This window comes from Mirounga angustirostris, unplaced genomic scaffold, assembly GCF_029215605.1.
Source record: "Mirounga angustirostris isolate CCGP_5_RB_7025 unplaced genomic scaffold, mMirAng1.0.hap1 SCAF_4, whole genome shotgun sequence".
In the NCBI taxonomy this organism is placed as follows: domain Eukaryota; kingdom Metazoa; phylum Chordata; class Mammalia; order Carnivora; family Phocidae; genus Mirounga; species Mirounga angustirostris.
Genome location: NW_026991712.1, coordinates 181,332,780 through 181,358,974, shown reverse-complemented (window position 1 = coordinate 181,358,974; position 26,195 = coordinate 181,332,780). Strand labels below are relative to the sequence as shown.

General features: G+C 58.1%; 1 protein-coding gene across 1 annotated transcript; it reads left to right on the top strand.

Annotated features, from left to right (window-relative positions):
- Nucleotides 1-379: 379 nt before the first annotated feature.
- Nucleotides 380-25,839, top strand: PLOD1 (procollagen-lysine,2-oxoglutarate 5-dioxygenase 1). Its single transcript, XM_045898689.3, has 19 exons — nt 380-545; nt 7,925-8,016; nt 9,103-9,236; nt 9,633-9,796; nt 10,832-10,944; nt 12,270-12,333; nt 13,782-13,879; nt 14,773-14,874; nt 15,443-15,574; nt 16,953-17,074; nt 18,114-18,218; nt 18,611-18,736; nt 18,999-19,140; nt 19,763-19,876; nt 20,443-20,508; nt 21,036-21,140; nt 22,477-22,623; nt 23,362-23,487; nt 24,980-25,839. Exons 1-19 carry the CDS (start codon nt 470-472, stop codon nt 25,133-25,135), a joined length of 2,184 nt encoding a protein of 727 aa, XP_045754645.1. The 5' UTR covers nt 380-469; the 3' UTR covers nt 25,136-25,839.
- Nucleotides 25,840-26,195: the final 356 nt, after the last annotated feature.

Sequence of the window (26,195 nt, the reverse complement as noted above, 5' to 3'; positions counted from 1 at the left end):
ACCTTCCTTGGCTCAGAGGTTCTGTTTGCCACCCAGGGACAAAAAGGCGGATGAAGTGATTTCCTTTTTTGGTAGATGGTGATGCACTTTCTGCATTTCCAGCAGCCCGGAGGATCTCACCAGGGAGATGGATGCCTCTGAACTCCCTGAACTCCCCCCCCGCCCCCCACTCCCACCCACCGTGTCTAGCGGTGGAGAAGCCCGGGGAGAAGGGCGGGAGGAGGACCGGCCGGCGGAAGGACCCGGGGGCCGCCCCAGTTCGGAGAGGCCCGGGTTCGGGCGAGTCTGCGGGAAAACCCTTCCCCCGGGGCGGGCGGGCGGCGGCGGCGGCGGCGGCGAGGAAGCAGAGGGCGGTGCGACACCGCCCCCGGGGCGGGCCCCGTGCGTGGCAGCCGGACCGCCGGCCCCGTCGCGAAGTTTCCAGGCTGCGAGCGCCGCCGGGCCGGCCGGACGTCCCCAGACCCCGGCCATGCGGCCGCTGCTGCTCCTGGCCCCGCTGGGCTGGCTGCTCCTGGCCGAAGCGAAGGGCGACGCCAAGCCGGAGGGTGAGGGCGCGGGCCGGGGCCCGGGGGGCGGGGGGTGGGGGCGCTGGTCTGGGGGCAGCTGGTCTGCACGGGAGGCCTGGGCTTCCGAGGGGATCCGGGTTCCCGTCACTTGGCCACTGAATCACTTCCCCTGTTGGAGCTGCGGTTCCCGCGTGGGTGCAGCCGGGAGGGGAGGGGCACGGAGAGGGTCAAATCGTAATAGCTCCCGTAATAGTAATAACAGCAGCTCTTGTTTATGGAGCACTTACTATGGGCCAGGCAGCAGTGAAGCATGATCTCAACCCTCCGAAGTGTGCTCTGCTTTTATCCCCCTTTGCCCGCTGGGCAAACTAAGGCTCCAGAATCGATTCACTTGCCCAGGATTGCACAGCGGGTGGGCCTTGGAACCAGGAGTGACACACAGGTGTGTCTGGTTCCATGGGAGCCACTGGGCATCCCCAGCCATGGGGGTGGGGAGTGGCATGGGGGGCCCCCACGGCAGAGCCATGTACACTTTTGTCGGGGGCCTCTGTGGTCTGCGCTGCCCCTGCTGGGTGGTGGGTCCTACTCGCTCCAGGTAGCACAGCAGGAAGCTGGCTCAGACAGGTGCGCTGACTGCCTAGGATTGTCCAGTCCTGGAACAACGGGTTGTTTGGTTCAGGATCTGCTGGACTCTGCATCTCATCATGTTCCTTCTCCAACGTCAAGGCAGATTGGATTTCAGAGTGTGCCCCACCATTCTGAGTGGGTGCTCCTGTCCTCCCCACCCCTCCCTCGGCCACCTCCAGGGTTGCCTGCTGAGCCTCTGAGAGGAGCTGGAGGGGGCAGGTTGGTAGTGTAGCAGACCCTCACCCGGGGAGAGGGTGGGAACTGCCATTTCTGAGTACTTCCTTTGTGCCAGGTTGTGCCCAAGGCCACACATCTCCCAGTGGTAAAGCCCGTGGTGACTGATTTCTGTGAAGCTTGGTGTTCTAGCCTGCAAACTGGGGGCCATGGTACTGGACGGAGTCCTAGTGCTCTTGCCAGGATTCCATGGGATGAGGCCCACTGGTGAGGGTTCAGCTCAATGCCTGGCCTATATAGGCTTTTTCTTTCTTGGACCCAGCACAGCCTGCTTTCCTGGAGTATCCCCGCAGGGTAGTGAAACAAGTCAAAAAAAATCCAGTGAGGCAGGTGCTGAGCACAGGGCTGGGCTGGTGGTGTGTTCAAAAGGCCTGTGGCCTGGGTCTACTCACTGGTCGGGAGCCACAAGCCCTGTGATAGCCTTTGTTTCCTGGGCCTCTCTTTGCCCCGCTTCTGCTGATGTGGGCTCCGTACACCCCCAGACCATTCCAGGAGAGAAAACTCCCGCTACCCACAGCAAAGCCCCCAGAGATGAGTCAGAGGGACCAAATCAGTGACAGGGCTTCAGGTGCCCTGACCCCAGCAGCAGGTGATGGGAGGGGACAGAGTAGACAGAAGGTAGCCCCCGCTAAGGGTGCAGGATCCAGTGTGTCGACGATCCAGGTAGAGCACCTGGCAGATAGTAAGTAGATAGTAGATTGATGGACAAGAAGTATCGGGTGTCCAGACATGGAGCTAATATCAAGCCACTCTCAAGTTGAGGCTCTTCGCTTCCCTTACTCCATTCAGACCCTCTTGATAAGTAAGGAATCATTAGCCCCATTTTGCAGATAGCAAGACTGAGGCCCCAAAAGGTTAAATACCTGTTCTCCAGTTGCTGTAGGTGGTTGGGGGTGGAGTCGTTGACTGGAACTCAGACCCACTTCTCGTGACCCCTGTCTGGGGGAGAGGGTGCTGTTGCCTGGAGATCCTGTCTGGAGGAGCCTGCTCAACTTCCGCAGACCCAGCTGATGGGGGGACCCTCAGCCTGCTGGCTAGGACACTGTGGGAGGGTGGTTTGTCCTGCAGGCCCACTGACTGGTGTCAGGAGGGGGAGACACTCCAGCAGCCACCAGAGAGGCCTCCTGGCAGCTTGCCCACCCCTGTACCCGAGCGCACATGGATTTGGCACATGGAGAGAAAGATGGAGTTTTCACTTTAGGGAGCTCCCAATTTTAGGGGAGGACACAGAGCTCCTCTCCCCAGTAGATGCCCAATATTATGGGGGAGATACAACCCTTCTTTCCCAGAATGCCCTGTGCTTGAGAAAGGGGACATTGCCTTATGCTGGGGGGGGGTCCCCAGACCAGTGTGGGGGACAGAAAAAGGCTGTCAACAAAGCAACATCCAAACAAGCAAATTTTCATAGAGTTCGGAGCAGGAGAGTCCAGATGCCCCCTGATCCTTTCTCCCTTTTGTAGAGGATTCTAGCTGATCACTGTCCTCTGCCTCGGCTCCCGCCTGTCCCTGCGGGCCTTGGTTTGGCCGTGGAGAGGGAAGGACCAGCTGGAGCCTGGTGGCTGCCGTTCTGAGACTCCAGGAGGTCAATAGGGTGCGGGCGGGGGTTGTGGGTCGTGCTGTTCCACGCAGGGAATGGAAAGGTCCCAGGAGTCAGGCAGGCCCAGCTGGATGTGCGTGCGTGCGTGTGTGTGTGTGTGTGTGTGTGTGTGTGTGTTGGTGGGGGAGTGTCTGTGGACCCCTCAGGGGACTGAAACCCAGGAGAGTAACACTTGGCTCCTGGGCGCTGGGAATCCACATCTGCCATTCTGCCACACCCTGTTTATGGCTTCCGTTCAAGCCTGGGGCTCAGTGAGCCCGGAGGATGGGGGAGGAGCTTCATTCATTCCCACTCCCCAGAGAGCAGACTGGGGGGCTTCCTGATGGTGTCCACGGCCTTGTGTGGGCTGGCCCTGCTTGGGGAGGGGGTGGTGGGCATCAGCTGCAGCACAGCACCCCAGGCCTGAGTTCTCAGCCTCGTCTTCAGACCCCAGAGAGGTGTCTTCCTACCCCCCCAAGGCCCCCGGGCTCAGCCTCTCCCCATCATTCTTGCTCTTGGGAAGGAAGACAGCTTTTCTGTATCCGGGACCCCTAGGGCAGCAGCTGGCCTTCTCTCCGGGGAGGTTCCCTAAAACAAGAACCCGTGTGGCCCCTCCGGCCAGGACCTGCGCTAAGCACTTCACAGACTAGCACGTTCAGTCCTCACGAAAGTCTCTGGAGGAAGGTACTAGGGTTACTAGGACCCCATTTTACAGATGAGGAGACAGGCCCAGAGAGGCTAAGTTACTCACCCAGCAGTCTGTCTGCCATTCCGCCCTGCTCCCTCCCTCTCACCTCTGCTGATCCTGGAGCACAGCTTGTCTTTCTGGGGAAGCAGGCCAGGAGCCCTTAGGTGTCAGGCCTCACGCGGACCCTGGCTTTAGCCCCAGGCGGGTCTGCCGGACCAGCCAGAAAGCAGGGGGGCCGGGCCGGGCCCTGGTGCTCGGAACTGAATCCTCCACGGTGTCGCCGTGTGGCATGCCCTGCATACGCTCTGGCTGCCCGCCGTGGGACTGGAGCTGAGTGTCCGGCCACGTTGGGGATGCCTGATCGAGGGCGGCTGGACATGCTGGATTCGGTCCGCAGCGTTCCAGAATGTTGGACGGGGAAATGATGAGGTTGAGAACATGGGCATTTGGAATTCCAGCTCACTCGCTTCTCACTTCAAGCTTCTGTGACCTTCGGCAGGGTATTTAGCCTCTCTGTGCCTCAGCTTCCTCACCTGCACAAGGGGGGATAGAAATATCACCGGCCACATGGGATGTTGATCGTTAAGTCTGATAGCAAACTTGACACACTTCATGTAGTAGGTGGCATCTGGTAAGGGCTCAGCCAATGACAGTGCACACCAGACATCCTGAGTCACACTCAGTCCCAGCCATGGGGAGGGGGAGGGAGGCCAAGGAGATGAAGACGTGAGCCTGGCCCAGCAAAGGGAGAAGGGGCAGGTTTGTAGTGGTGAATCACCCACTGGGCACGCCGATGGCGCACCAGATACGGGGAGGGGATGACAGGGCTTCATGAAGGATCAAGGCCTCTTTAGGAGGAGGAGTGAGTTGTGCAGGCAGGACAAGGGAATGGGGCAAAGTCTGGGTTCAGTGAGACAGCTTTCATGGGGGTGGGCAGTGTTGAGAGGTAATGCCAGGGTCCCTTGGGGGAAGGGCCTGCCTGGAGTTCTCTTGCTGTGAACCACCCCCAGGCCCCTCATTGGAGCCCAGAGTCAGGACCAGGGGACGGGCTGGATCAGAGGTTCCGAATGTGGCTGGCCTCAGAAATTACCCGGGAGATGTAGGAAAAATCCAGACTTCTGGGCCCATCTCGAACCTCTGGTCCTGGGGCCCAGGAGTCTGGAGTTCACAGTGTCCCTTGTGATGCTGATATGCAGGCAGGTTTGGGACCTCTGGACTGGGTGATCTTTTCGAGTCCTCGGCCAGGGAAGCAGGCACTAGATTTGTGAAGGCCCTGGTGGAGCGCCTGGCAACACCAAGGAAAATAGAGAAGAGGTAGGTTGAGTTGCTGGGGAGGGTCCAGCATGGCCTGGGGCCCTCTCCTCCACCTCAGCGAGGGTTTCTTCAGACAGGTGGAGGCACAGAGAGCTGGTCACTGTCCCAGGCCTGGGCATTGCATGCACAGGTTAAGAGAAGGGATTCTGGGTCCAGGCTTCTGTGTCCACCTCCTGGTGCTACCACTTCCTGGCTCCCTTGGGCAAGTTACCATTTCCGAGCCTTGGTTTCTAACTGTGGAGTGGGGCGTTAGGACCAGTAAGGGGCTTAGAACCAAGTACGGTTTGTCGAAGGTGTTCAGTAAAGGTTAGCCATCTTGTACCGTGATTTGGTAGAGGGAACTCAGAAAAGGAGCCTCAAGATGCCCACCCCATCCCCTTTGCCCTCCCCCTGCATCCTGACTTCAGGAGCCCTGATCCAGCACCTGACACAGACACACATGCTGGCTTTTTCCATCCATGAAACGTGACACTTTTCCTGTCCCCAGCAGCCCCTGCCAAGGACAGGAGGGCCTCAGAGCTGGTGAATCGCCTCTCCTCACTTGAGCGGGGAGACTTAACCATCCTGGCAAGAATTGGGGGAGCCCTTCCTCAAGTGTGAGCAGCACCCCGCTTTCCTGGTCCCCAGGGTCACGTGGTGAGGCCTCCCCTCTCCACACCTGCCTAGTGAATCCACCCCAGGTCTTTGGGCCCACTTCCAGTGGATTCCTGCCAAAACCTGCTGGGCTGTCCCCTGCTCTGGGGCCTGCAGCCTGCCTAGCTCTGCCCAACAGGACCCCTTTGTTCTTTCAGCGCGGGCCCCTCTTGCTTTCACAGAGTGGGGGTGTAAGGGAAGGCCTTACTTGCCTGTGTTGGGTGGGTCTGTTCACCCAGAAAAGCATTATGTCCTGGACCCCAGTGAAAACAGTCATGAGCGCTACAAATGGGTGTGTGTGGGGGGGTGGGGTCCTGCCTCTAAGGAGGAGAGAGGTCAGGAGAAATCTGAGAAGGCTTCATAGAGGTGGTGGCAGGAAAGGGGTGTCACTGTCACTGGCCCTGGGACCTGGAGGAAGATTAGGGAAAGGGAAGAGAGAGGGGGAGCTGGGGCAGAAGGGGAAGAGCCCAGTAAGGTGAGCCGCCTGGCTGGGGGAGGGCCCTCTCAGTGAAGGGAATGAGTATGTCACTGGGTCAATCAGGGAGGGCCTTGAATGCCAGGGCAAGGTGTTAGCCTCTCACTGATCAGTTCTTGAAGTAGGTACAGTGGTCTCAGTTACCCACGGGCAACCACGGTCCGGAAGCAGATGATCCTCCTTCTGAGGACATGTCAGTACTAGCCTACGTCACAATGCTACATCTTCATCTTATTTCTTCTTGTCCTGTAGTGTGTGGGGGGTTTTTTGGGTTTTTTTTTTTGTTTTTTTGAGAGAGAGTGCTCGCACAAGCTGGGGGGAGAAGGGGAGGAGGCAGAGGGAGAGGGAGAAGCAGACTCTCCACTGAGCAGGGAGCCAAATGCCGGGCTTGATCCCAGGACCCTGAGATTATGACCTGAGCGAAGGCAGACACTTAATGGACTGAGCCACCCAGGTGCCCCTTGTCATATAGGGTTTTTACATCTCACACCATCACAAGAAGGGGAAGTTCAGTGCAGTAAGGTATTTTGAGAGGCCCCATTGATACAATGTTTATTCCAGTATACTGTTATTATTGTCCTATTTTATATGGCTAATCTCTTATTGTGCCTGATTTATAATTAAACTGCATCATAGGTGTGTACTTAGAGGAAAAAAAATATATATATATATAGGGTCTGGTACTCTGTGGTTTCAGGCATCCACTGGGGGTCTTGGAATGCATCTCCCATGGATAAAGGGGGGACTACGGGGCTCGAACTCATAACCCTAAGACCAAGAGTCATGTGCTCTACTGATGACCGAGCCAGCCAGACACCCCTACTGTACTATTATTGTCCCTATTTTACAAAGGGGAAACTGGAGCCCAGAAAAGTCACGGACTTGTCCAAGGTCACAGAACTGGTAAGAAGCAAAGCTAGGATTCTGATCAGGCAGGCCAGCTACAGAGCCTTTACTTCTCAGATAACACAGCTTCAAATTGTGATCTGGAAGGGACTGTCCCAGGGCTTCCAGAGATGCTGTCTGGGGAGTTGTTTCCAGCAGGTTCTATTGCAGAGGTGAAGCCACACTACAGAGTCTGAGAGAGGTCTCTTGTTAAAAAGGTAGCACAGCTGCTCTGGTCAAAGCTAAGGATTTATTTCTTTTCTTTCTTCTGTCTCTTTTTTCTTTTTTTCAAGATTTTATTTATTTATTTGAGAGGGAGAGCACGAGCAGTGGGAGTGGCAGGCAGAGGGAGAGGGAGAAGCAGGGAACCTGACATGGGGCTCGATCCCAGGACCCTGGGATTATGACGTGAACCAGAGGCAGACCCTAACTGACTGAGCCCCCCAGGTGCCCCAAAAGCTAAGGATTTCAAGTCAGTTTCCACTTAGGATCCACTCATAGGTTCTCCCATGGTGGCCGAGTGAGGCTCAGCAAGAAAGACCATTGGGATAGATGAGCAGTGTGTGCCCTGGGCGCAGGTACGGAGAGCGGTGGCCATCCCTGGGCCCCTGTCCAGCATTGGCCAGAGAGGTCCTCCTGGTGTTCGGCATTCAGGGCGAATTCTTGCCTCCGCCCCTGTGCAAGGCCAGAGCCCCCTAAATCCAGAGAGACCCAGCCCCACAGTGCAACGTGCAGACAGCTCTGCTCTGGACACCTCCTGTCATGCCAGTCCGTTCGCAGGTGGATGGGACCCTGGGGGAGAATCGGGAGACCTGGGTTCTGACCTTTGGCACGTCTTTCCTGCCTGGGCCTTGGGCCCTTGTCTATAATGGGTGGACACGAGGACACATCTTGCTGGAATTTGACACATCTGGGAACAATGACCTGCTCCTGCCTGTCGCCCCTCCTCCTCCAGTGCAGTTCACCACGCCCTTCTCTGTCCACAGACAACCTGTTAGTCCTCACAGTGGCCACGAGGGAGACTGAGGGTTTCCGGCGCTTCAGGCGTTCAGGCCAGTTCTTCAACTACAAGATCCAGGTAAGGGGCTCCCCGGGGGGGAGGGGGGCAGGACAGCCAAGGGGTGGCGGGAGAGTCCAGGAGCTGGGTTTTTGCCCTTCCCAAACTGATGAGGGCCACAGGGAAGGCTCTGGAAGCCCAAAAGATGAGGATGAGTTAGGAAAAGCAAGAGGGGGAGAACGTAATCAAAGTCTGGGAGGTGCTGGAGATGGGAGAGTGGGGGAAGTGAGACAGGAGGATTATGTGGCCGTGCTCATGCTAGGGTGTGTGTGTGTGGCTGGTTTAGAAGGCAGGGCCAGGGAACCAGCATTTGCACCAGTCCCCCCAGGTGATTTTGGGATGGCCATAGTCTAGAGATCGCACATGTGTAAACACCGCTCTAAAGAAACCCAGGCCAATGCCCAGTCTGCTTGGTGTCCTCTGTGTGCGGTGTGTGGGGCTTAGCCCTGCAGGGAGACGTTCCTCCATTTACCTGAGTGTGCCGAGTGCCTCCTCCTGTCAGGCACAGTGGTAGGCGCTGGGAATAAAATGGTGGACAAGGAAGACCATGGCACTGCCTACACAGCTTACAGTCTAGTGGCATTAAGCCAGAAAGAAAATGGATTAATTCACATGAATGCGGGTTGAAGCAGAGGGTTGCTTCAGGCATAGTTGGATCTAGGGGTTCAAGCTCCATGATAAGGGCTTCGTCTTTCCATCTCTAGGTCCCGTTGGTCTTCATTTGCAGACATGCTCTCTCTGCAAGGTGGCAAGATGACCACCAGCCACAGACCCACATGCCCCAGCTTCTCAACCTCAGCAGAACTAGACAGCCTTTCCTTAGTTTGAACAGAAGAGTCCCAGGGAAGACTCTGATAGGCCGTGCTTAGGTCACGTGCTCAAACCCATAGTTCCCGGAAGGATGGAACACACTGATTGGTCGGGTGTGGTCACATGACCTGACCCCCCTCCCCCAGGCCAATCAGCTTCACATACTTTGTAGAACGGTTTCCCCATAGGTGCTGGACAGACAGAGGCAGAGATGGGCACTGTCCAGGTGGGGGTGGAATTTTGGCTGGCGAGATAGTTCTTTGTCAAAAGCCCACATTAAGGGGCCTTTCTCTGCAGGCACTGGGCCTGGGAGAGGACTGGAGTGGGGAGAAGGGATCGTCGGCTGGTGGAGGGCTGAAGGTCCGGCTGCTGAAGAAAGCTCTGGAGAAGCATGCGGACAAGGAGAACCTGGTCATTCTCTTCACAGACAGGTAGGTAGCTGGGGGCCTCCTGGGCAGGGCCCCTCAGCAGAGAGATGGAATATTCTAGAATGAGGCCCTTGCAGAATAAGGGGAGGAGGGGGGATCACTCCAGCTAAGGTTGTCTATAGTTTTTTGGGGGGGTCTGTGAGCCCAGAAAAGACCATTCCCATTGGTGGTGAGGAGGTGGGCAAGGGGGCCTGCCCAGGTCGGGTGAGCCATGCTTCGAGCATGAGGAGGGCACCGGGGTGGGGACCATCTGTCTGCCCAGGGTGGGGTGGAAACACTGCAGGCCAGGCCGGAGACAACAGGGCAGATCCGTTTCCCAGGGGTGGCACGGGAGGAGGTGCCCTCGTGAGCCCCTGCTCACCTCTGCCCTGCTCCTGATTCCCCCGGGTCCGGCCACAGCTACGACGTGGTATTTGCATCGGGGCCTCGGGAGCTCCTGAAGAAGTTCCGACAGGCCAGGAGTCAGGTGGTCTTCTCGGCCGAGGAGCTCATCTACCCGGACCGCAGGCTGGAGACCAAGTATCCGGCCGTGTCCGACGGCAAGAGGTTCCTGGGCTCTGGAGGTGAGGAGCCTGGGTGCAGAGAGCATGGCGGGGCTGGGCGGGCTCCAGAGGGGTCCATCCGCTGCCATCAGGATATCCCCCCTGCATTCGGCCTCATCTCGTGAACAGCCACCCATCTGCACAGGGGAAAACCAGAGTCACCCCTGAATGTCCTCCCTCGGCCCCCCCACCCCTCAGTCCGTGAGCCGGTCACGCCGCTCCCACTTTGAAAGACCTCTCGACTCCACCCTTGAGTCCACCCCGACTGTCACTGCCTCACTTGGCTCCTGGCCGTTTGTAGTAGTCTCCTGCCTGCTCTGCCAACCTCTACCCTCACCCCTGCTAGGCCATTCTCCATCCAGCAGCCAGGCACAAATCCACACACATCACTCAAAGGCTTCTTATTGCATCGAGACTAAAATCTGTATTTTATTCCGGATTCCTCTGCCCAGCCACAGAAGAGGGTCCGCCCCCCGGCAGCCACGTTTCCCCATTGGCCGAGAGAGTTAGCACCGTCTAGATGGCCTGGTCCTGGCCCAGGGCTGGCAGTGTTCTCCCTTTCCCTGGCTGGCCCCTTCTCCCCTTTCTCTTCTCTCCTTACCCATCTGCACTGTGGCCAAGGGGGGCCATGGGGGCTTTTTCCTCTGAGCCCCCATGCACTGAGTGACCGTGGCCCAGCCTCTGCCCTTCTCTGGGCCAAGTTTCCCAGATACCTATAGAAAGGGGGCTCCTGGCCTCTGCCCCACCAGCTATGCTCTCCAGGGACTCCTGGTCTGATCCATTTGTTCACCACTTTGTGGCGCTCACCACCTGAGCTGGGGCAGGTTAGTGGGCACCGTGATCTTTCTCTGTGAGCTCAGTGGGAACTTGTCACCAAGTGGCATTCGCTAGCAAGGCACTTTCAGCTTACAGACACTACCTCCACTCAATCCAGGAGGACTTCTAAGAGAAGGTGAAGGAGAGGGAGGTGAATGAAAGTGGATGCTGGGACGAGGCTCCTGACTTGGAGGCCGGAAGCTAAGTGTCTGTCTTTGCGTGTCCCCCACCAACCTGCAGGCTTCATCGGTTATGCCCCCAACCTCAACAAACTTGTGGCCAAGTGGGAAGGCCAGGACAGTGACAGCGACCAGCTCTTTTATACCAAGATCTTCTTGGACCCAGAGAAGAGGGTAAGGGCCAGCGGGGGGCGGGGGCTGGGGCATCTTAATGCTGGATCTTAATGCTGCAGTGGGAGCAGCGCCCCTGAGGCCTGACCCCCTGGGTCAGGCATTGACACCTCCATGCATCCATTCACCGATTCACCGAGGTATTCAGCAGCTACTTATTGGACGCCTGTGTGTGAGATGCTGTCAGGTGCAGGGTTGGGATGTGGCAGTGAACGAGACAATTGGGGTCTCCACCCTCATGGACCCTCAGGTCGGGGAGACAGGAGTCTATGACCTCACGTCTGTAGTGATGGTGTTGAAAGGAGCCGACAGGCTGAGTTGCCCCTGCCCCACCCTGCCTGGGAGGCTCCTGGGGGGCTGACGAGGTCTTGGCCGGACTTAAGCCCCGACCTCCGAGCCTATCTTCAGGAGAGGTCATCGAGGGGACTGAAGATGGCAGGTCTGGACCCATGTCACCCCAAACCAGCCAGTGTCCTCTGGGAAGGCAGGAAACTCAGGGAGTCCTTGGAGGGTCAGGATTCCTGGATTCTGCCCTGCTTATCTCCCCAACCCCTATCCATGCTGTGCTGTGTGACCTAGGGTGAGTCACTTCTCCTTCCCGGGCCTCGGTTTTTGTCATCCACGAAATAATGAAACGAAGCGGTTGGACTTGTGCAGTCGAAATGTGAACTTGATCTCTAAACTCAGTCCTTCCTCCTCCTTCCCCTTTGCCTCCAGTGACATCACTTGCAGAAGCTCATGGTCCCAAACATAAAAGTGGAGCTGCTCTCTATGGGATGAGGGCCAAGCCTAGGGTTCCACTTGTCTTCCTTGGCCTGGCTTAGGGCTCCATGAGACACGGTTGAATCTTGAAGAGGCAACATTGCGCATGAACAGGGAACCTCAGGGCCAGGCTCCTGGGGTTCAAATGCCAGCTTAGGCAGTTATTAGCTGTGTGACCTTAGCCGAGTTAACCAACCTCACTGTGCCTTATTTTTTAAATCTGTAAAATGTAGTGCTGGTGGTACTTTCACATAAGGATGTTGTGTGGATTAAATTAATTAATGTATTTGTAGTACTTCGTGATTGACAGTAAAGGAAAAATAAGCATTTGTTGTCATCGTGGTTGTGCTTGAACCAGCTGTTTCCCTTAGATGCCTTCCAATTCTGAAAGTCCCTGGACCAGCAGATCCTAGGGCTACCAGCTGCCTCGGTGTGACAGGGCAGAGTGGGTGTGGGGCGAGGAGATGGCAGAAGTGGGAGGACAGGCTCCCCACACTCAGCGTGATGGAGCCCCATCCCCTGCCAGGGCCTGTCCCTACTACATCCTGGTGTCCCCTTTCCTGCAGGAGCGGATCAACATCACCCTGGACCACCGCTGCCGTATCTTCCAGAACTTGGATGGAGCTCTGGGTGAGCAGCCCCCACGGGCTCTCTGGCCACTGTGCTGGGAGGTGGCCTGCCCACATCCGAGGTCCCCAGCGGCCACCTGGATGTCCTGGGGCAGAGCTGTGTTTCTCTGGGGGTGGAGAAAGGAGGGCCAAGAGGTCAGTCTAAGAGCCTGCGGGACACCAGGGCAGGAGGCAGCCGCTCAGCCTGGGAGCAGCTGGGCGATGCACACCATGGGTACCTGTCCCCTGCAGCCCTGGTTCTTACAGGTGAACATGCTCCCCTCCTTCCCTGCCCTCCCACCTCCCAGGTGAAGGCTTCCTGGGCTTGCATGGGGACTGAGCTGACAGGAGGGCAATGGATGGCTTGGGAAGCAGAGAGGCTGCCTGGTCCTTAAAACCAGAAACACCCTGGGGTGGGCCCCAAATCCATGGCTGGTGATGACATTCCTTTGTCTTCCTGGGTGACCTCGGACAAGTTTTCCTTACACACACACACACACACACACACACACACACACCCTCGTAGACCTCATTTTCCTGTCGTTGGTGGGCCCCAAATCCATGGCTGGTGATGACATTCCTTTGTCTTCCTGGGTGACCTCGGACAAGTTTTCCTTACACACACACACACACACACACACACCCCTCCTAGACCTCATTTTCCTGTCGTTGGAAAGGAGTAGTTAGACCCAATAGCTGATTGGTGATTTTATGGGGTAAATGGAATCTTATTGTTTGAGAATCTAATGAACACTATGACTCCTTTCTTGGGAAGGTGCAGAAGCATCCACACCCTTTTGTCTGTGGCTTCTGGGAGTGCATGGACCTACATTAAGAAGCCTGGTCCAGAACACTTTTGGGGAAGCCAGGAACTTGCGTGGAGGGCCCCCCTCGCATGACCACCCACACAGAAGGCCTCCCTCCCCAGTGTCTTCCAGGCCTCTGATGAAAGGCCCCTCTGCATTTATAACTGTTGGACAGGCAGTTTCCTCCTGCTGTCTAATGGGGTCAGAGCAAGAGGGTTAGGGTCCTGCGGGAGGAACTCTCTCCACCAGGACAGGATCTGTCCCCCACCGTGCCCAGGACTTCCCCTTGGGCTGGCGTATTCTCAGTACTCTCTGCATGCCTGTCAGAGTGGCTACCGCCAGGCTCTGTCCCAGGGCTTCTCTGAGCTGGAGCTGGAGCTGGGGCTGGGGCTGGGATGTTTCAGGTCTTTGCTTTCCTGCTTCTGGCTCCAAGAAGTTATCACAGTAAATACTAGGGGTTGCTGTGGATTCCGTGTGCTGGGCATGGTGCTAAGTGCTTGCCCAACATGGACTCCTCCCACTCTTACCCCCATTTCACAGACGAGGAAATTCGAGGCTCAAAGAGGTGGTGTTAGTAGCCTGGAACATGCCCTGGGTGGGAGCTAGGATTTGAGCTTGGCCTCTGGGCCTGATGCTGGATGTGTCTGTGCTTTCTGACCCCCAGATGAGGTCGTGCTCAAGTTTGAGATGGGCCACGTGAGAGCGAGGAACCTTGCCTACGACACCCTCCCGGTCCTGATTCATGGCAATGGGCCTACCAAGGTAGGGAGAGGCCCCAGCCCATGGGGAAAGAGCGAGAGAGGGGCCAGACGCCTGAGTCTGCTCTCACCATGACCCCACAGCTTCTCCTTGGGGTCAGGGCCCCCTGGACCCATTGCCACCTTGCTGCCTCTGTCCTCGCGTCTGAGTTCAGCGTGGCGCCTTGTCTCCTTGCTGTGGTGGTCAGTGATGTTCATCCCTGCTCAGCCGCCGGACACAGAGGAGGTCACTGTCCCCATCAGGGTCTCAGCTGGGCCACCTGAGTCATCTGTACCCCGCCATCCCAGGGCAGACTTGTTTCTTTGTGCAACAAACATTTACTGAGTGTTTGCACTGGGATATAAGGCAGAGGGACAGACTGGTTCCTGTGCTCCCGGGCTCAGAAGGAGCTGGGGTGTAGGCCAGACCTCATGGGCCCTGGGGAGCCAGCCCTGGCTCACAGCACACTGCGTCAAGTGTGGTCCTCGACCCCCTCCGTGCCCCCCCCGCTGCACCCCACCCCGTACCGTGTCGGAGTCACGTGGCCAGGAGAGAACAGGGCGAGTGTGAAAGCAGATTTCCTCACCCCGCTCCAGAGCTGCTCAGTGGGACTCTCTGGGGTGGGGAGCTGGGCAGCAAGCTGCATTTTACAAGTTCCTGGCAGATCCAGAGGTGAAGGTACGGCAGAATGCCAAGCCCTCCCTCTGCCCTCAGAGCAGCTTTGGTGATCTCCAGGGGGACAGAACATTCTCTCCAAAACCTGCCCCAAGTAAAGTCACATTCCTGCCTCGTTAGAGGGCTGGGGTGTGGGTACCCCAGGGGCCGATGGAGATGTGACTCAGTGGTTACAGATGGGTGGGCCTGGCCCGGACCCCACATCTCAGACCCCACGTCTCAGACCGCACGTTTCCCTACAGCTGCAGCTGAACTACCTGGGCAACTACATCCCGCGCTTCTGGACCTTCGAGACGGGCTGCACTGTGTGTGACGAGGGCCTGCGTAGCCTCCAGGGCATTGGGGTACGGCTGCTGGGTGTGAGGGGCTCGGTCTCCTTGGATGGGGAGGAAGAGACTATTGTCTTTGGTGGAAGGTAAAGGGATCACCTTCCTGTCTGGGGTTCCATCTTCCTCTTCACCCAGGCACCTCTTCCTGGAAGCCTTCTCAGATTACACATTGCTCCAGCTCACACCCCACCCCCAGCCATGCCAAAGTTCTGGTTCCTTCAGCCTGAGTCCTCTCCTACAGCCCCCTCTCTTCTCACGGACCTTACTCCTCATTTATAGCTCACTTCAAACACATGCCAGCCAGGCTCTCTGACAGCAGGCCATCAGCCGGTCCTGGCTCCAAGTCTAGGCTCACTCTGCCCAGCTGGGACCTCCTCCTCCTGCTTCCTTCTGCTTCCGCGCCAGTCCCTGCTTTCTGCCTGCCTGCACAGGCTGCTTGGAGCTGCCTGGCCCAGGCCCCTTTCCTGCTAAGTCTGCACACCTCTGCCTCCGGCTCTGGGTCTCTCAGGCCACCCTGGGGGCTCAGCAGTGGCCCAGTGGCTGGACATTGCCAGCCCCTCACGCTGCCCCCCTCCCGGTGCAGGATGAAGCTCTGCCCACAGTCCTGGTCGGCGTGTTCATCGAACAACCCACACCGTTCCTATCGCTGTTCTTCCAGCGGCTTCTTCGTCTCCGCTACCCCCGGAAGCAGATGCGGCTTTTCATTCACAACCACGTGAGTAGCAGGCCCTTGGTGGGGTCGCCGCGTGGCTGGGGTAAAGGCGGACCGGCTGGGTACAGGTGTGACCTTGGGTACATTCCTCAACCTTTCTGTGCTTCAGTTTTCTCCTCTCCTAAATCGGGAGAGAAGAGTGCCGACCACGGGGATTTGCTACAAGGGTTCAACAAGTGGGCACGTGGGATGCAGGGGCGCCTGCCATGGGGGAGGCACATGATAGGCGCTCCTAGCTGTCCCTGCCTCATTCAGGCCCTCCTGATTTGATTCGGTGACAAATGGGTTTTCATGCTCTGCATACCTTCTGGGGAATCGGGGAGAACCCTGAGGCCTGCTGCTTTGTGGGGAGCAGGCCCAGGCTCGGGATTCCCAGCTCCCTTCCTCTCCTCTCCTTCTTAGCTGGATAAAGTCTCAGCTCTGCTTTTGCTTATCCCAGTTTCCATAACTGGGATGCCAGGTAGACTCTCCAGTCCTACCTGTTGTCCAGGCTTTCTCTGTTGTCTTCCTTCACGTCCTCTTAACTGCCCCATCTAGTGTCACCCCTTTCTGAGACGTCTCAGCCCCGACAGTATGCACCCCATGCCCGGGCCCCCACGCCTGGCTCTGCCTGGGCCACAGACATTCGTTCAGCTGTGCCACATGGAAACAGGAGAAGGGTGTGGGCCCGGCCCTTGGGAGGCTCCTAGCTTCCCTGGAGACATGAAATAGCACAACCATGAATTCCGAGTCTGTGACTGGGTGTGGAAGAAGAGAGCTGTCACAGGCCTTCTTTGGGGTCCTTCTGTGTGCTCCGTCCGTCTTGTCGGCTCCTGACAGTGACCCCATGAGGGAGGCACAATCGCCTTCCCATTTTACAAGGGAGGACACCAGAGCTGAGACAGGGGAAGTGGCTGGTCCAAGGTCACGCAGCTGACTGTAGCAGAGCGGGGCTTCGCTCTAAATCCTGGGTTTGGTTCTAGGGTTCCCGCTCTTTCCACTTCCCCAGGCAAGGGGCCCGGGTATGGACTGTTGTTTTTCCAAGTGTGGCCCAAGGATCACCTGGAGCGTTTTGCAACGAAGCAGATCCCTGGGCCACACTCCAGACCAGAATAAATGACTCTGGATATGGGACCTGTGGGGTCGGGGGTGCTGTCCTAGTGACAGAGGCTCTTAAGAGGCCCGTGGGCCTGGCCTGGTCCAGGGAGGATGCTCAAGGATGGCTGGGGAAGGGCACTCCAGGCAGGAGGCCTGGCATGGGCAAAGGTCTGGAGGTAGGAGAGCCAATGGCCAACAGTGTGCGGGGAACAAAGGGGAGTGGCCTGCAGTCGCAGAGGGTGCTCCAGTCCTGGGGGGTGGAAGCCTGTGTCCCCATCCTCACCCTCCCGTCCCCCACCCCTAGGAGCAACACCATAAGGCTCAGGTGGAGCAGTTCCTGGCAGAGCACGGCGGCGAGTACCAGTCCGTGAAACTGGTGGGCCCCGAGGTTCAGGTGGCCAATGCTGACGCCAGGAACATGGGCGCGTGAGTTGGGGGCCAGTGCACCATGGTGTCTCTCTGACGGTGGTGGGCGTGGCAGGGGCGGGGGCTGGTCCCAGGGTGTCAGGAGCATGGAGCCAGATGCTATGTGTGTTCTCCAGCAAGTTCCTGCCCCTTTCTGGGCCTCAGTGTCCCCATCTGTCAAATGGGGAAATGCTCTCTGCCCTGCCCACCTGGGGGCTCCTGGGTGGGGCTGAGCAGTGTCATTTGGGTGCAGGAAGGAAATCAGAGAAAGAGGAAGAACTGGAGGGCCAGAAGTAGATAAATGCTGACAGAGACCATCTCTGATTTTTCCCTTATTATTCAAAGAAACAAACAAGTCATCTGTGTTGACCGTGGAAGAATTAGTCCAGATCCAAGGCTGGTGAACTTTTCTGTAAAGGACTAGGTAGTAAGTCCGTGTGCATCGGCCCTGTGGTGTAGCATGATGGACGTGACTATGCTCCAACAGAATTTATTTATGGACCCTGAAATTTAAATTTCATATGGTTTTTATGTCACTTTAAGAAAAATTTTCCCCCCAACCATTTAAAACTGCAGACAGTCTTTAGCTCATGAGCTGTGCGATACCAGGCAGGGGGCTGGATTTGGACCGTGGACTCCACAGTTTGCTGAGCCCTGGGCCAGAGAAACAAAAAGAGCATACATCTGTAAGGCTTTCAGGCCAGGTCACCAAACTGCGCTTCGGAAGGGCAGAGCCAGTTTACCCCCTAGCCCCGGGCAGTGTAGGAACCTGTCAGGGGGCCGTGCTCTCCCCAGTACAGGGGTTTGCAGGGCAACCTGACACCAGCTGCTGAGTGAGCTCTGGGTGTTCACCTTGAGAGCCTAGTATAGTAGCCCACGGTCTGGGTCCCAACCTGCACCGGGGCTGGCCTGGCCCCTCTAAACACCCTTGGCTGGTTCCCTGTGGTCATGGATGGGGACAGGCCCGGAGAGCACAGCTGCAGGGCGCTCCGGGACCCTGGGTGAGGAGAGGATGGCTCCAGAGCCCCAGCCCCGCTGACCCCAGGTCCCCAACCTGCAGGGAACTGTGCCGGCAGGACCGTAGCTGTACCTACTACTTCAGCGTGGACGCCGACGTGGCCCTGACTGAGCCGAAAACCCTGCGCCTACTGATCGAGCAGAACAAGTGAGGCTTGTGGGTGGGTGGCAGCAGTCGGCCGGCAGGCCTTCCGAGCCCCGGCTCCCACTCCGGGCCCACCCTGCCATGCCTTCCTCGCCCGCCTTCACCTCGGCCTCCCCTCCTACCCTGCGCCTGCTCCAGCCTGGCAACCTCATCTTGGTCCAGGATGTTCCCTCCTCCCTGCTACCAGCCACGCTGGCCCTCCCACCCTCTGCCCCTGGCTGCCCCATTGGGAGGGGGCGGGGACCCTAGCTGGGCCAGCCCCCCGCTCCAGGCCCTGCCCCAGGGGGTGCTTGCAGGTTGAAAGGCCCTCATCCTCTCCTTCCCCACACCCAGTTAGATCTGCCCCAGACTCCCCATGGGCCGAGGGACTCCCACTGAGGTGCTCCCTTCCTCAGGAACGTCATCGCCCCCTTGATGACCCGCCATGGGAGGCTGTGGTCGAACTTCTGGGGCGCGCTGAGTGCAGATGGCTACTACGCCCGCTCCGAGGACTATGTGGACATTGTGCAAGGCCGGCGTGTGTGAGTACCTGCGGGATGGGAACCCCCGCCTCTGCTTCCCCCCAGTAGTCCTGTCCTTGAAGCCCTTGAATTCCTGCTGGACCCAAAGCGAGGAACACTGCAGTCAAACACCTGGAAGGACTTCCTGACAATTATCCTGCGCCCGTGTGCCCAAATCAGCACTGTTGTGCCCTCCCAGCCGGTGACTTCCCCTCCCGCGGGGCCTCGGCCCGCAGCCTGTGACCAGCCTGCGGCCCCCTCCATCCTCTTCTCTCACCCTTAGGGGCGTCTGGAACGTGCCCTACATCTCGAACGTCTACCTGATCAAGGGCAGTGCCCTGCGGGCCGAGCTGCAGCAGACAGACCTTTTCCACCACAGCAAGCTGGACCCCGACATGGCCTTCTGTGCCAATATCCGGCAGCAGGTCGGCCTGGGCTGGGCAGTCAGAGGAGGCCCTATTGATGGAGAAGGTGGTCTCTATCTGCCACCTTACGCCCTGGAGCTTCTGAGATGCCAGGGCCTGGTGGGGGGCACTTGGGGCACCAGGCGTGACGGCCGGCCCTTGGGGTCCGTGGGGATCATGTTAGTGGACCCAGTTTCTGCACCCCTCTATTTGATGTACATTTCCAATAGAGCCAAAACCCCCAAACTTTCCATCTAAATATACTCCAAGTAACGTGCCCGAGAGACACCCTTACCATGCCCCTGCACCCCACCCAATATGTTTTTGTGGTTATTTTTTTAAAAGTGACAGCATGATGACGTTTTCCCCATGTCCAAAACTTCAGGACTGGACACTATCCTTTGCTTTTACACATTTGTTCTTTCATTGCCATTCGGTCCTCCAGGAAGCCCTCCTTGATTGTATCCCATGTCAGGCCTGGGCTGGGTGCTGGGGAGATGAGATGGGGTGACCCGCACTTGGTTCCCTGATCTCCAACTTAATGGGCAGAGGAGGCTGCAGCCGTGCCTCTCCTGGGCCGTACATGGGACTATGGGGGTGGGGGTGGGGGTGGGGGTCTCTTCCATCGGCCTGTTCTCCCTAGGATGTGTTCATGTTCCTGACCAACCGGCACACCTTTGGCCGCCTGCTCTCCCTGGACAGCTACCAGACCAGCCACCTCCACAATGACCTCTGGGAGGTGTTCAGCAACCCTGAGGTGAGGCCCTGGCTGGATGGGCAGGGGAGGGAGAATAAGGGACTCCAGTGAAGCTGTGGGTTGAGCCTGAGAAGGGGTGGGGCCCCGTAGGCCACTGGCATTCCTCCACCCCAGGGACCCAGTTGGGCAGGGGAGGGCTCTTGGGAGGCAGCGCCATCTAGTGGAGGAGGAGGGACCAGGAGTCAGGCCTCCGTTGGTGGACCATCAGTTGAGCCTCTCAGTCTTTGGGGCCTCGGTTCTCTTAGCTCTAAAATGGGTATACTATCCCAGCCTCACTCACTTCTGAGGGTGTCGTGAAGGTCAGAGGAGGAGCAAGTGCTGAAATGTTCCTAGACGTTGTGAGCTTGTGGCTGACGTGGGTCCACACACACACCTGCACCCACATGCACGTACACACGCAGACACCAGCCCCTGCAGGCGCACATTCACCCATATTGCACGGGGGAGGAACTGGGGGAGGAACCCTCTCTTGGAGCTTCCTGTGGAGTTGGGCAAGGGGTGAGCCCAGCTGGCCCAGGCCAGGCCTGAGGACCCCACCTGCATGCCCCCCCACCCCCACCCCCCAGGACTGGAAGGAGAAGTACATCCACGAGAACTACACCAAGGCCTTGGCAGGGAAGCTGGTAGAGATGGTAAGGACTGGGCACCTCTGGGGACAAAGGACTGGACAGCACTTGCTGTCGGGGATGAAGGACAGAGGGAGGAAACTAGCTGCCCCAGGGGAGGCGGGGAGGCACCTTTCTGGGCCCCGGCAGGCTTGGGCGAGGGAGTAGGTGGTAGGATGGCCCCTCCTCCTTTTGTCACTTCCCAGCTGGAGTCTGCAGGGGCCTTGGGACCTTGGGTTTCTCCTCGGCCCAGGCCCAGGTGAGAAAGAGGAAGAACATCCCCGAATGTGGTCTTAGCTGGGGACCAGGGGTCAGTAGCGAGAAACTATGCACATTCCTGTCCTGGCCTTGCACCGGGAGCCCTTGGCTGAGAAGGGCCAGCACTGAGCTCTGCTTCCTTCCCCCTTTAGCGACTCGCAGACCAGGGCCTGGGGAAGGGCCTGGGCTGCATGAGGGGCCTTGCCCGTGGCAGCTGCCGCAGAGGGCTGTGGGGGCGGGGGAGGTGCTGCGGGGCCCCTCTGGACCCCTGTGACTGAGTCCCCCCCCCTCCCCAGCCTTGCCCAGACGTCTACTGGTTCCCCATCTTCACGGAGGCGGCCTGTGACGAACTGGTGGAGGAGATGGAGCACTATGGCCAGTGGTCTCTGGGAGATAACAAGGTGGGCACAGTGCCTGGACTGGGGATGCAGGGAGGCCGCCCCTCCGCCCACGCCTGCCCTCCGGGCTCTTTCCTTGGGAAGCCAGCCAGCCTCTCTGGGACTCTTCAGATGGGTGCTCTGGCACTTAGGAGTGGGGGAGATTGAGAAATGGGATGGAGTGTGGGTCCCCAAGCTGCCGGGACCATGAGATGACTGGGAGCCTCCTTAATCTTGAACTGCTAGATTTCCAGTTCCTGGTTTGTTATTAGAATGATTTAGCTTCCTCTACGAGATTGGGTGTGTCATGGGGGAGGAACGAGCAAGTGTGGGATGAGGCAGAATTAGGAACATCAGTGCCATGTTGACCAGACAGCAGAAGCAGGGGGCATGTCGGGCTGAGGAGGACATGCGTTCCCCGGAGGAGGAATCCTATACCTGCATTCATCTTGGAAAGTTCAGGGAACATTTTTTTTTTTTAAGAGGGAAAGGGGGTGCAGAGGGAGAGAGAGAATCTTAAGTAGGCTCCACTCCATGCTCAGCGTGGAGCCTGACGCACGGTTCGATCCCACAACCCTGAGATCATGACCTGAGCCGAAATCAAGTAGGACACTCAACCGACTGAGCCACCCAGGCGCCCCAAGTTCGGGGAGCACTTTTAAAGGCACGTGAGCCCACGGGCCTGTGTGCCTCAGAGCCTGACTAACGTTTGACCTGGCAGCTGGACCTAATCCACAGGCTTTGGTGGCTGAGATAATCTCCAGAAGCCAGTAACTGGGATAGTCCAGGCTTTCTGGGGTCTGGCTGGCCCTCGTCCTCCAGGGCCCAGGTCAGCGCTGGGACTCTAGGCCCGACCTAACCCATGGCCCTCTGCACTGGTTTTCTCTGCAGTGTCACAAATTCCCACACAGCTTCACAACTTCAAACCACACCCACATATCCTCTGCGTGTTTCTGTGGGTCGGGAGTCCTCGTGTGGTTTAGCCGTATCCTCCGCTCAGGGTCTCACGAGGCTGCAGTCGAGATGTCAGCCAGGACTGGGGTCTCCTCTGAGGCTCGGGGCCCTACTCTGAGCTTCTGGGGCAGAATTGACGTCCCTGCTTCCTCCAGCTGGCAGGAGAGTCTCTCTCTTCAAGATCCTCGTTTAAGTGCCCACCTGGGACAGCCTCCCTTGTGATGAACCCAAAGTCAACGAACTAGTCACCTTACTTCTCTCTGCAGAGGCCCCTCACTTGGCCCCCTACCCTGACCTTTTCCCATCACATTCACTGGCCAGGGGGTGGGGGTCAGACAGCCCACACCCCAGGTGGCCGTCTTCGAACTCCGCTTACCACGCTCCCCTCGGTCATGGTCATTTCCAGGACAGCCGCATCCAGGGTGGCTACGAAAACGTGCCCACCATCGACATCCACATGAACCAGATCAGCTTTGAGCGGGAGTGGCACAAGTTCCTGGTGGAGTACATCGCCCCCATGACGGAGAAGCTCTACCCCGGCTACTATACCAGGGTGGGCGCGCCTGGGAGGCCACCGGGGTGGGGGCAGGGCTGGAGTGGCTCGGGAGGGGAGGGGGGAAAGGGAAGAGGGCAGCCCCAGCTTGCAGGTGAGGCCTGGACGTTTGGTCTCCAGGTGGGTGTGCAGTCTCCTCCCATGGTTGGGGGAGTGGGGGGGCTCTGGAAGGAGTCCAAGATAGGGGCAGCCCACCTTGCCTCTGGCCTCTGACCGCACCCCTTTGACTCCTTCCTCCATGTCCTTAAATCCCTCCTCGGTAATGCCTTTGCAGGCCCCCCAAACGAGCCAGTGCACCCATCCCTCTCTCAGCTCTCCACTGAGAACCTGTTGACGGCCCCCTTTGGCTTTTGCCCTCCTTCCCTCCCTCACTGCCTCGTGCGCAAGCTTTTCTCCAGACCCCTGCTTCCACTGCCTGGGCCCTGCCCTCAAGCAATTGGCAGCCTGCCTAGTTGCCATGAAGGGTTGTAAGGATTTGGTTCACTCCTTCTGCCCTGCTTCCCTCCCCTCCTCTTCTCCCTCTCTCCTCTCCCTTTCCTTCCCTTCCTTCTGTCCTTTCCTCCCTCCGCACATTTTTACCGAGAACCTCCCCTAGGCCGGGCTCTGGGGAGCACCATGTGAAACCCTGCCCTCCGAGAGCCAACATTCCCGGAGACCGGATGAGGGGCCCCTTCTGTGCACCCCGGCCTCTCCCGCTCTTCAGCGGCCCTGGTTCTCTTTCTCGCTCCCTTGACACAGGCCCAATTCGACCTGGCCTTTGTTGTCCGCTACAAGCCGGACGAGCAGCCCTCGCTCATGCCGCACCATGATGCCTCCACCTTCACCATCAACATCGCCCTGAACCGGGTTGGCGTGGATTACGAGGTGAGCAGCTTACAGGGTGGTTGAGGAGGCGGCGGGGCCCAAGGGGCCCGGTGCCGGAGAACCAGAGAGAAAGGGATGGCCTCCGTGCTCGCGGAGCAGGGGCACAGGAGGTCAGAGGTCAGACTGCGTGGACCTGGGGCCTGCCTGCCGACTCTCGCCAGCTCTGTGGCCTCGGACATGTTTCTTAGGCTCTCGGTTTCCTCGTATCTTAGATGGGAAAATGTAGGGCGCCCTTCATAGAAACGCTATGAGAATTCCATGAGCTCATCCAGGTGAGTGCTTACGTGGACGCCCAGTAAGCACTCAAGGCCTGAGAGCTGTTTGTGATGATGAGTTTGGGGCTTCCGTCATTCTTGGAAGTAAGGGCTGCTTTCGGGATGGCGGGACGGGGTCAGTCCAGGTGTGGGCCTCAGGCTTGTGGCTGGACGGGAGAGCTGGGGAAACCAAGAGGATGGGGGGTGGAGAGGGGACAGTTCTGGGGGCCTCAAGGCCCCACGGAAGGCCTCTGGGTGTGATCACCTGGGGGGGCCATTCATTCATTCCTTTACTCATGCTACTATTTCTTTTTTTTTTTTTTTGAAGATTTTATTTATTTATTTTGACAGAGAGAGATATAGCGAGAGAGGGAACACAAGCAGGGGGAGTGGGAGAGGGAGAAGCAGGCTTTCTGAGGAGCAGGGAGCCCGATGCGGGGCTCGATCCCAGGACCCTGGGATCACAACCTGAGCCCAAGGCAGACGCTTAACGACTGAGCCACCCAGGCGCCCCTTAAGCTATTTCTAAGTGTTTCGGGAACTCAGTCCTGGCCTGGCCACAGTGAAAGACACCCATACAAACACCTCTCATTTTTTTGGAGAGTTTACCATGTACCAGGGGTTCTCCTAGGGGACAATCCCCCCCCCCCGCCCCGTGCCAGCCCCTGGGGACATTGGCAATATCTGAAGATATTTTTGGTTGTCACAACTGTGGTGGTGCTGCTGAGAGCTAGCGAGTAGAGGCTGGGCGCCCAGGATAGCCCCCCACCAAAGGAGAATTCCCTGGCCCCTGGCAATGATGGCTGAAAAACAGTACACATGTACTTAGTACCATTGAACCGCACACTTCAAAGTGTTTACGATGGTAAAGTTTATGTCACGTGTCTTTTTCGCCCAATTAAAAAAAAGAATTTTCTGGCCACAAATGTCCACAGTGCTGAGGCTGAGAAAGCCGTCCGTAAGCTCTTACTCATCTCACTGAATTCTCATGACCCTGTGAGGTTAATGCCCATTTCCCAGAAGGGAAAACTGAGGCCTGGGTTGGTGACAAAGTTGGTAAAGCACGTAGCCGGCATTTGCCCAGGGCTGCCTGACTCCCAGGCCGGGCGTCCCCGGTGGGCTGTGCCGAGGGCCGCGGGGCACCCTCCCCCGCCCCTGGGGGCGCTTAGAAGAATCCCGGCGGTGGTGGGGGAAGGGACCTGCTTCCCCTTGGAGAACTGATACTTCCCGTCTTCCAGGGCGGGGGCTGTCGGTTCCTGCGCTATAACTGTTCCATCCGAGCCCCACGGAAGGGCTGGACCCTCATGCACCCTGGGCGACTGACGCACTACCATGAGGGGCTCCCCACCACCAGGGGCACCCGCTACATCGCCGTGTCCTTCGTCGATCCCTAATGGGCCAGGCCAGGCCACCTCGGACCTCTTCCTCTTTGCCAACAACCACTGCCCAGCAGCACTCTGGGGCCTCGGGGTCCCAGCCTCCAGGCGCCCCCATCGGAGAGACTCGGCCACAAGCCAGAGGCAGAGCCCACCTCCTCGGCTGGGGCTTTCATGGTGCTCTGGACCCTGCCCAGGGAGACACTGTTCCTGTTCATTGCTTTGTAGCAACTTGTCCTTTTCCCACCCGGCTTCCTGAAAAAACCCAGGCCTCTTCCTCTGCTTCTTCTGTGGGGGTGGGGGTGGGGGGGTCCTTGAGCAGAACAGGTGCTTAGCCAGCTGCCCAGAGAGGCTCTAGGGGCGACAGGGCACCCCCGGAGCTCCTCCCAGGCAGAACCGCAGCCCCAGGACTTCTGCTTCGGGCCTCGGGGCAAACACAGAGACCTGGATCAGATTCAGCGCTCTCCCTGCCCCTGGGGACTGCTGAAGCCCCTTCCTCCATGGCTCCTGTCGTGGGAGCAGAACCTTGTGCCCTGGAGAGAATGACTCGGAAAATCTCCTGGGAGACGGGAAAGGTATCAATGCCACAGCTTTGTCCTCGGCGTGCGGGGAAGGAGTGAGACGCCCACACACTGCAGTGCGTCACCCTGTCCTGGATCCCTCCAGAGAGAGGGACAGATGGTCAGAAACAGGAGAGTTTCTATTAAAGGTCATTCAAACCACGGAGTGGGAGATGCTTGGGTGGGCAAGTGTGTACAAGGAGAGTGCAGGGAGACGTTTAAGAGCCCAGGGCTGCCCAGAAGGGCTATGTCGGCAGACGTGGTGACGTGTGTTTCCCAGACGCAGTCGTGTGTGATCCCTGTGTTGTCTGTGGATTCCGGAAAGCCTTACCCATGAGCCAGGCACAGGCCGCTGGGGCATAGTTCATCCTCTCTCAAGATCTGCATCGAGTGTTCCCTCCTCCCTGAAGCCTTTGCTGAGCACCCTTCCCGCAAACAGGAATATTGGAGAACATAGAGCCCTGGTGGCCCCCAGCATGCCCTCGGCACACTCTGTGTCTAGCACTGATAACACTTTG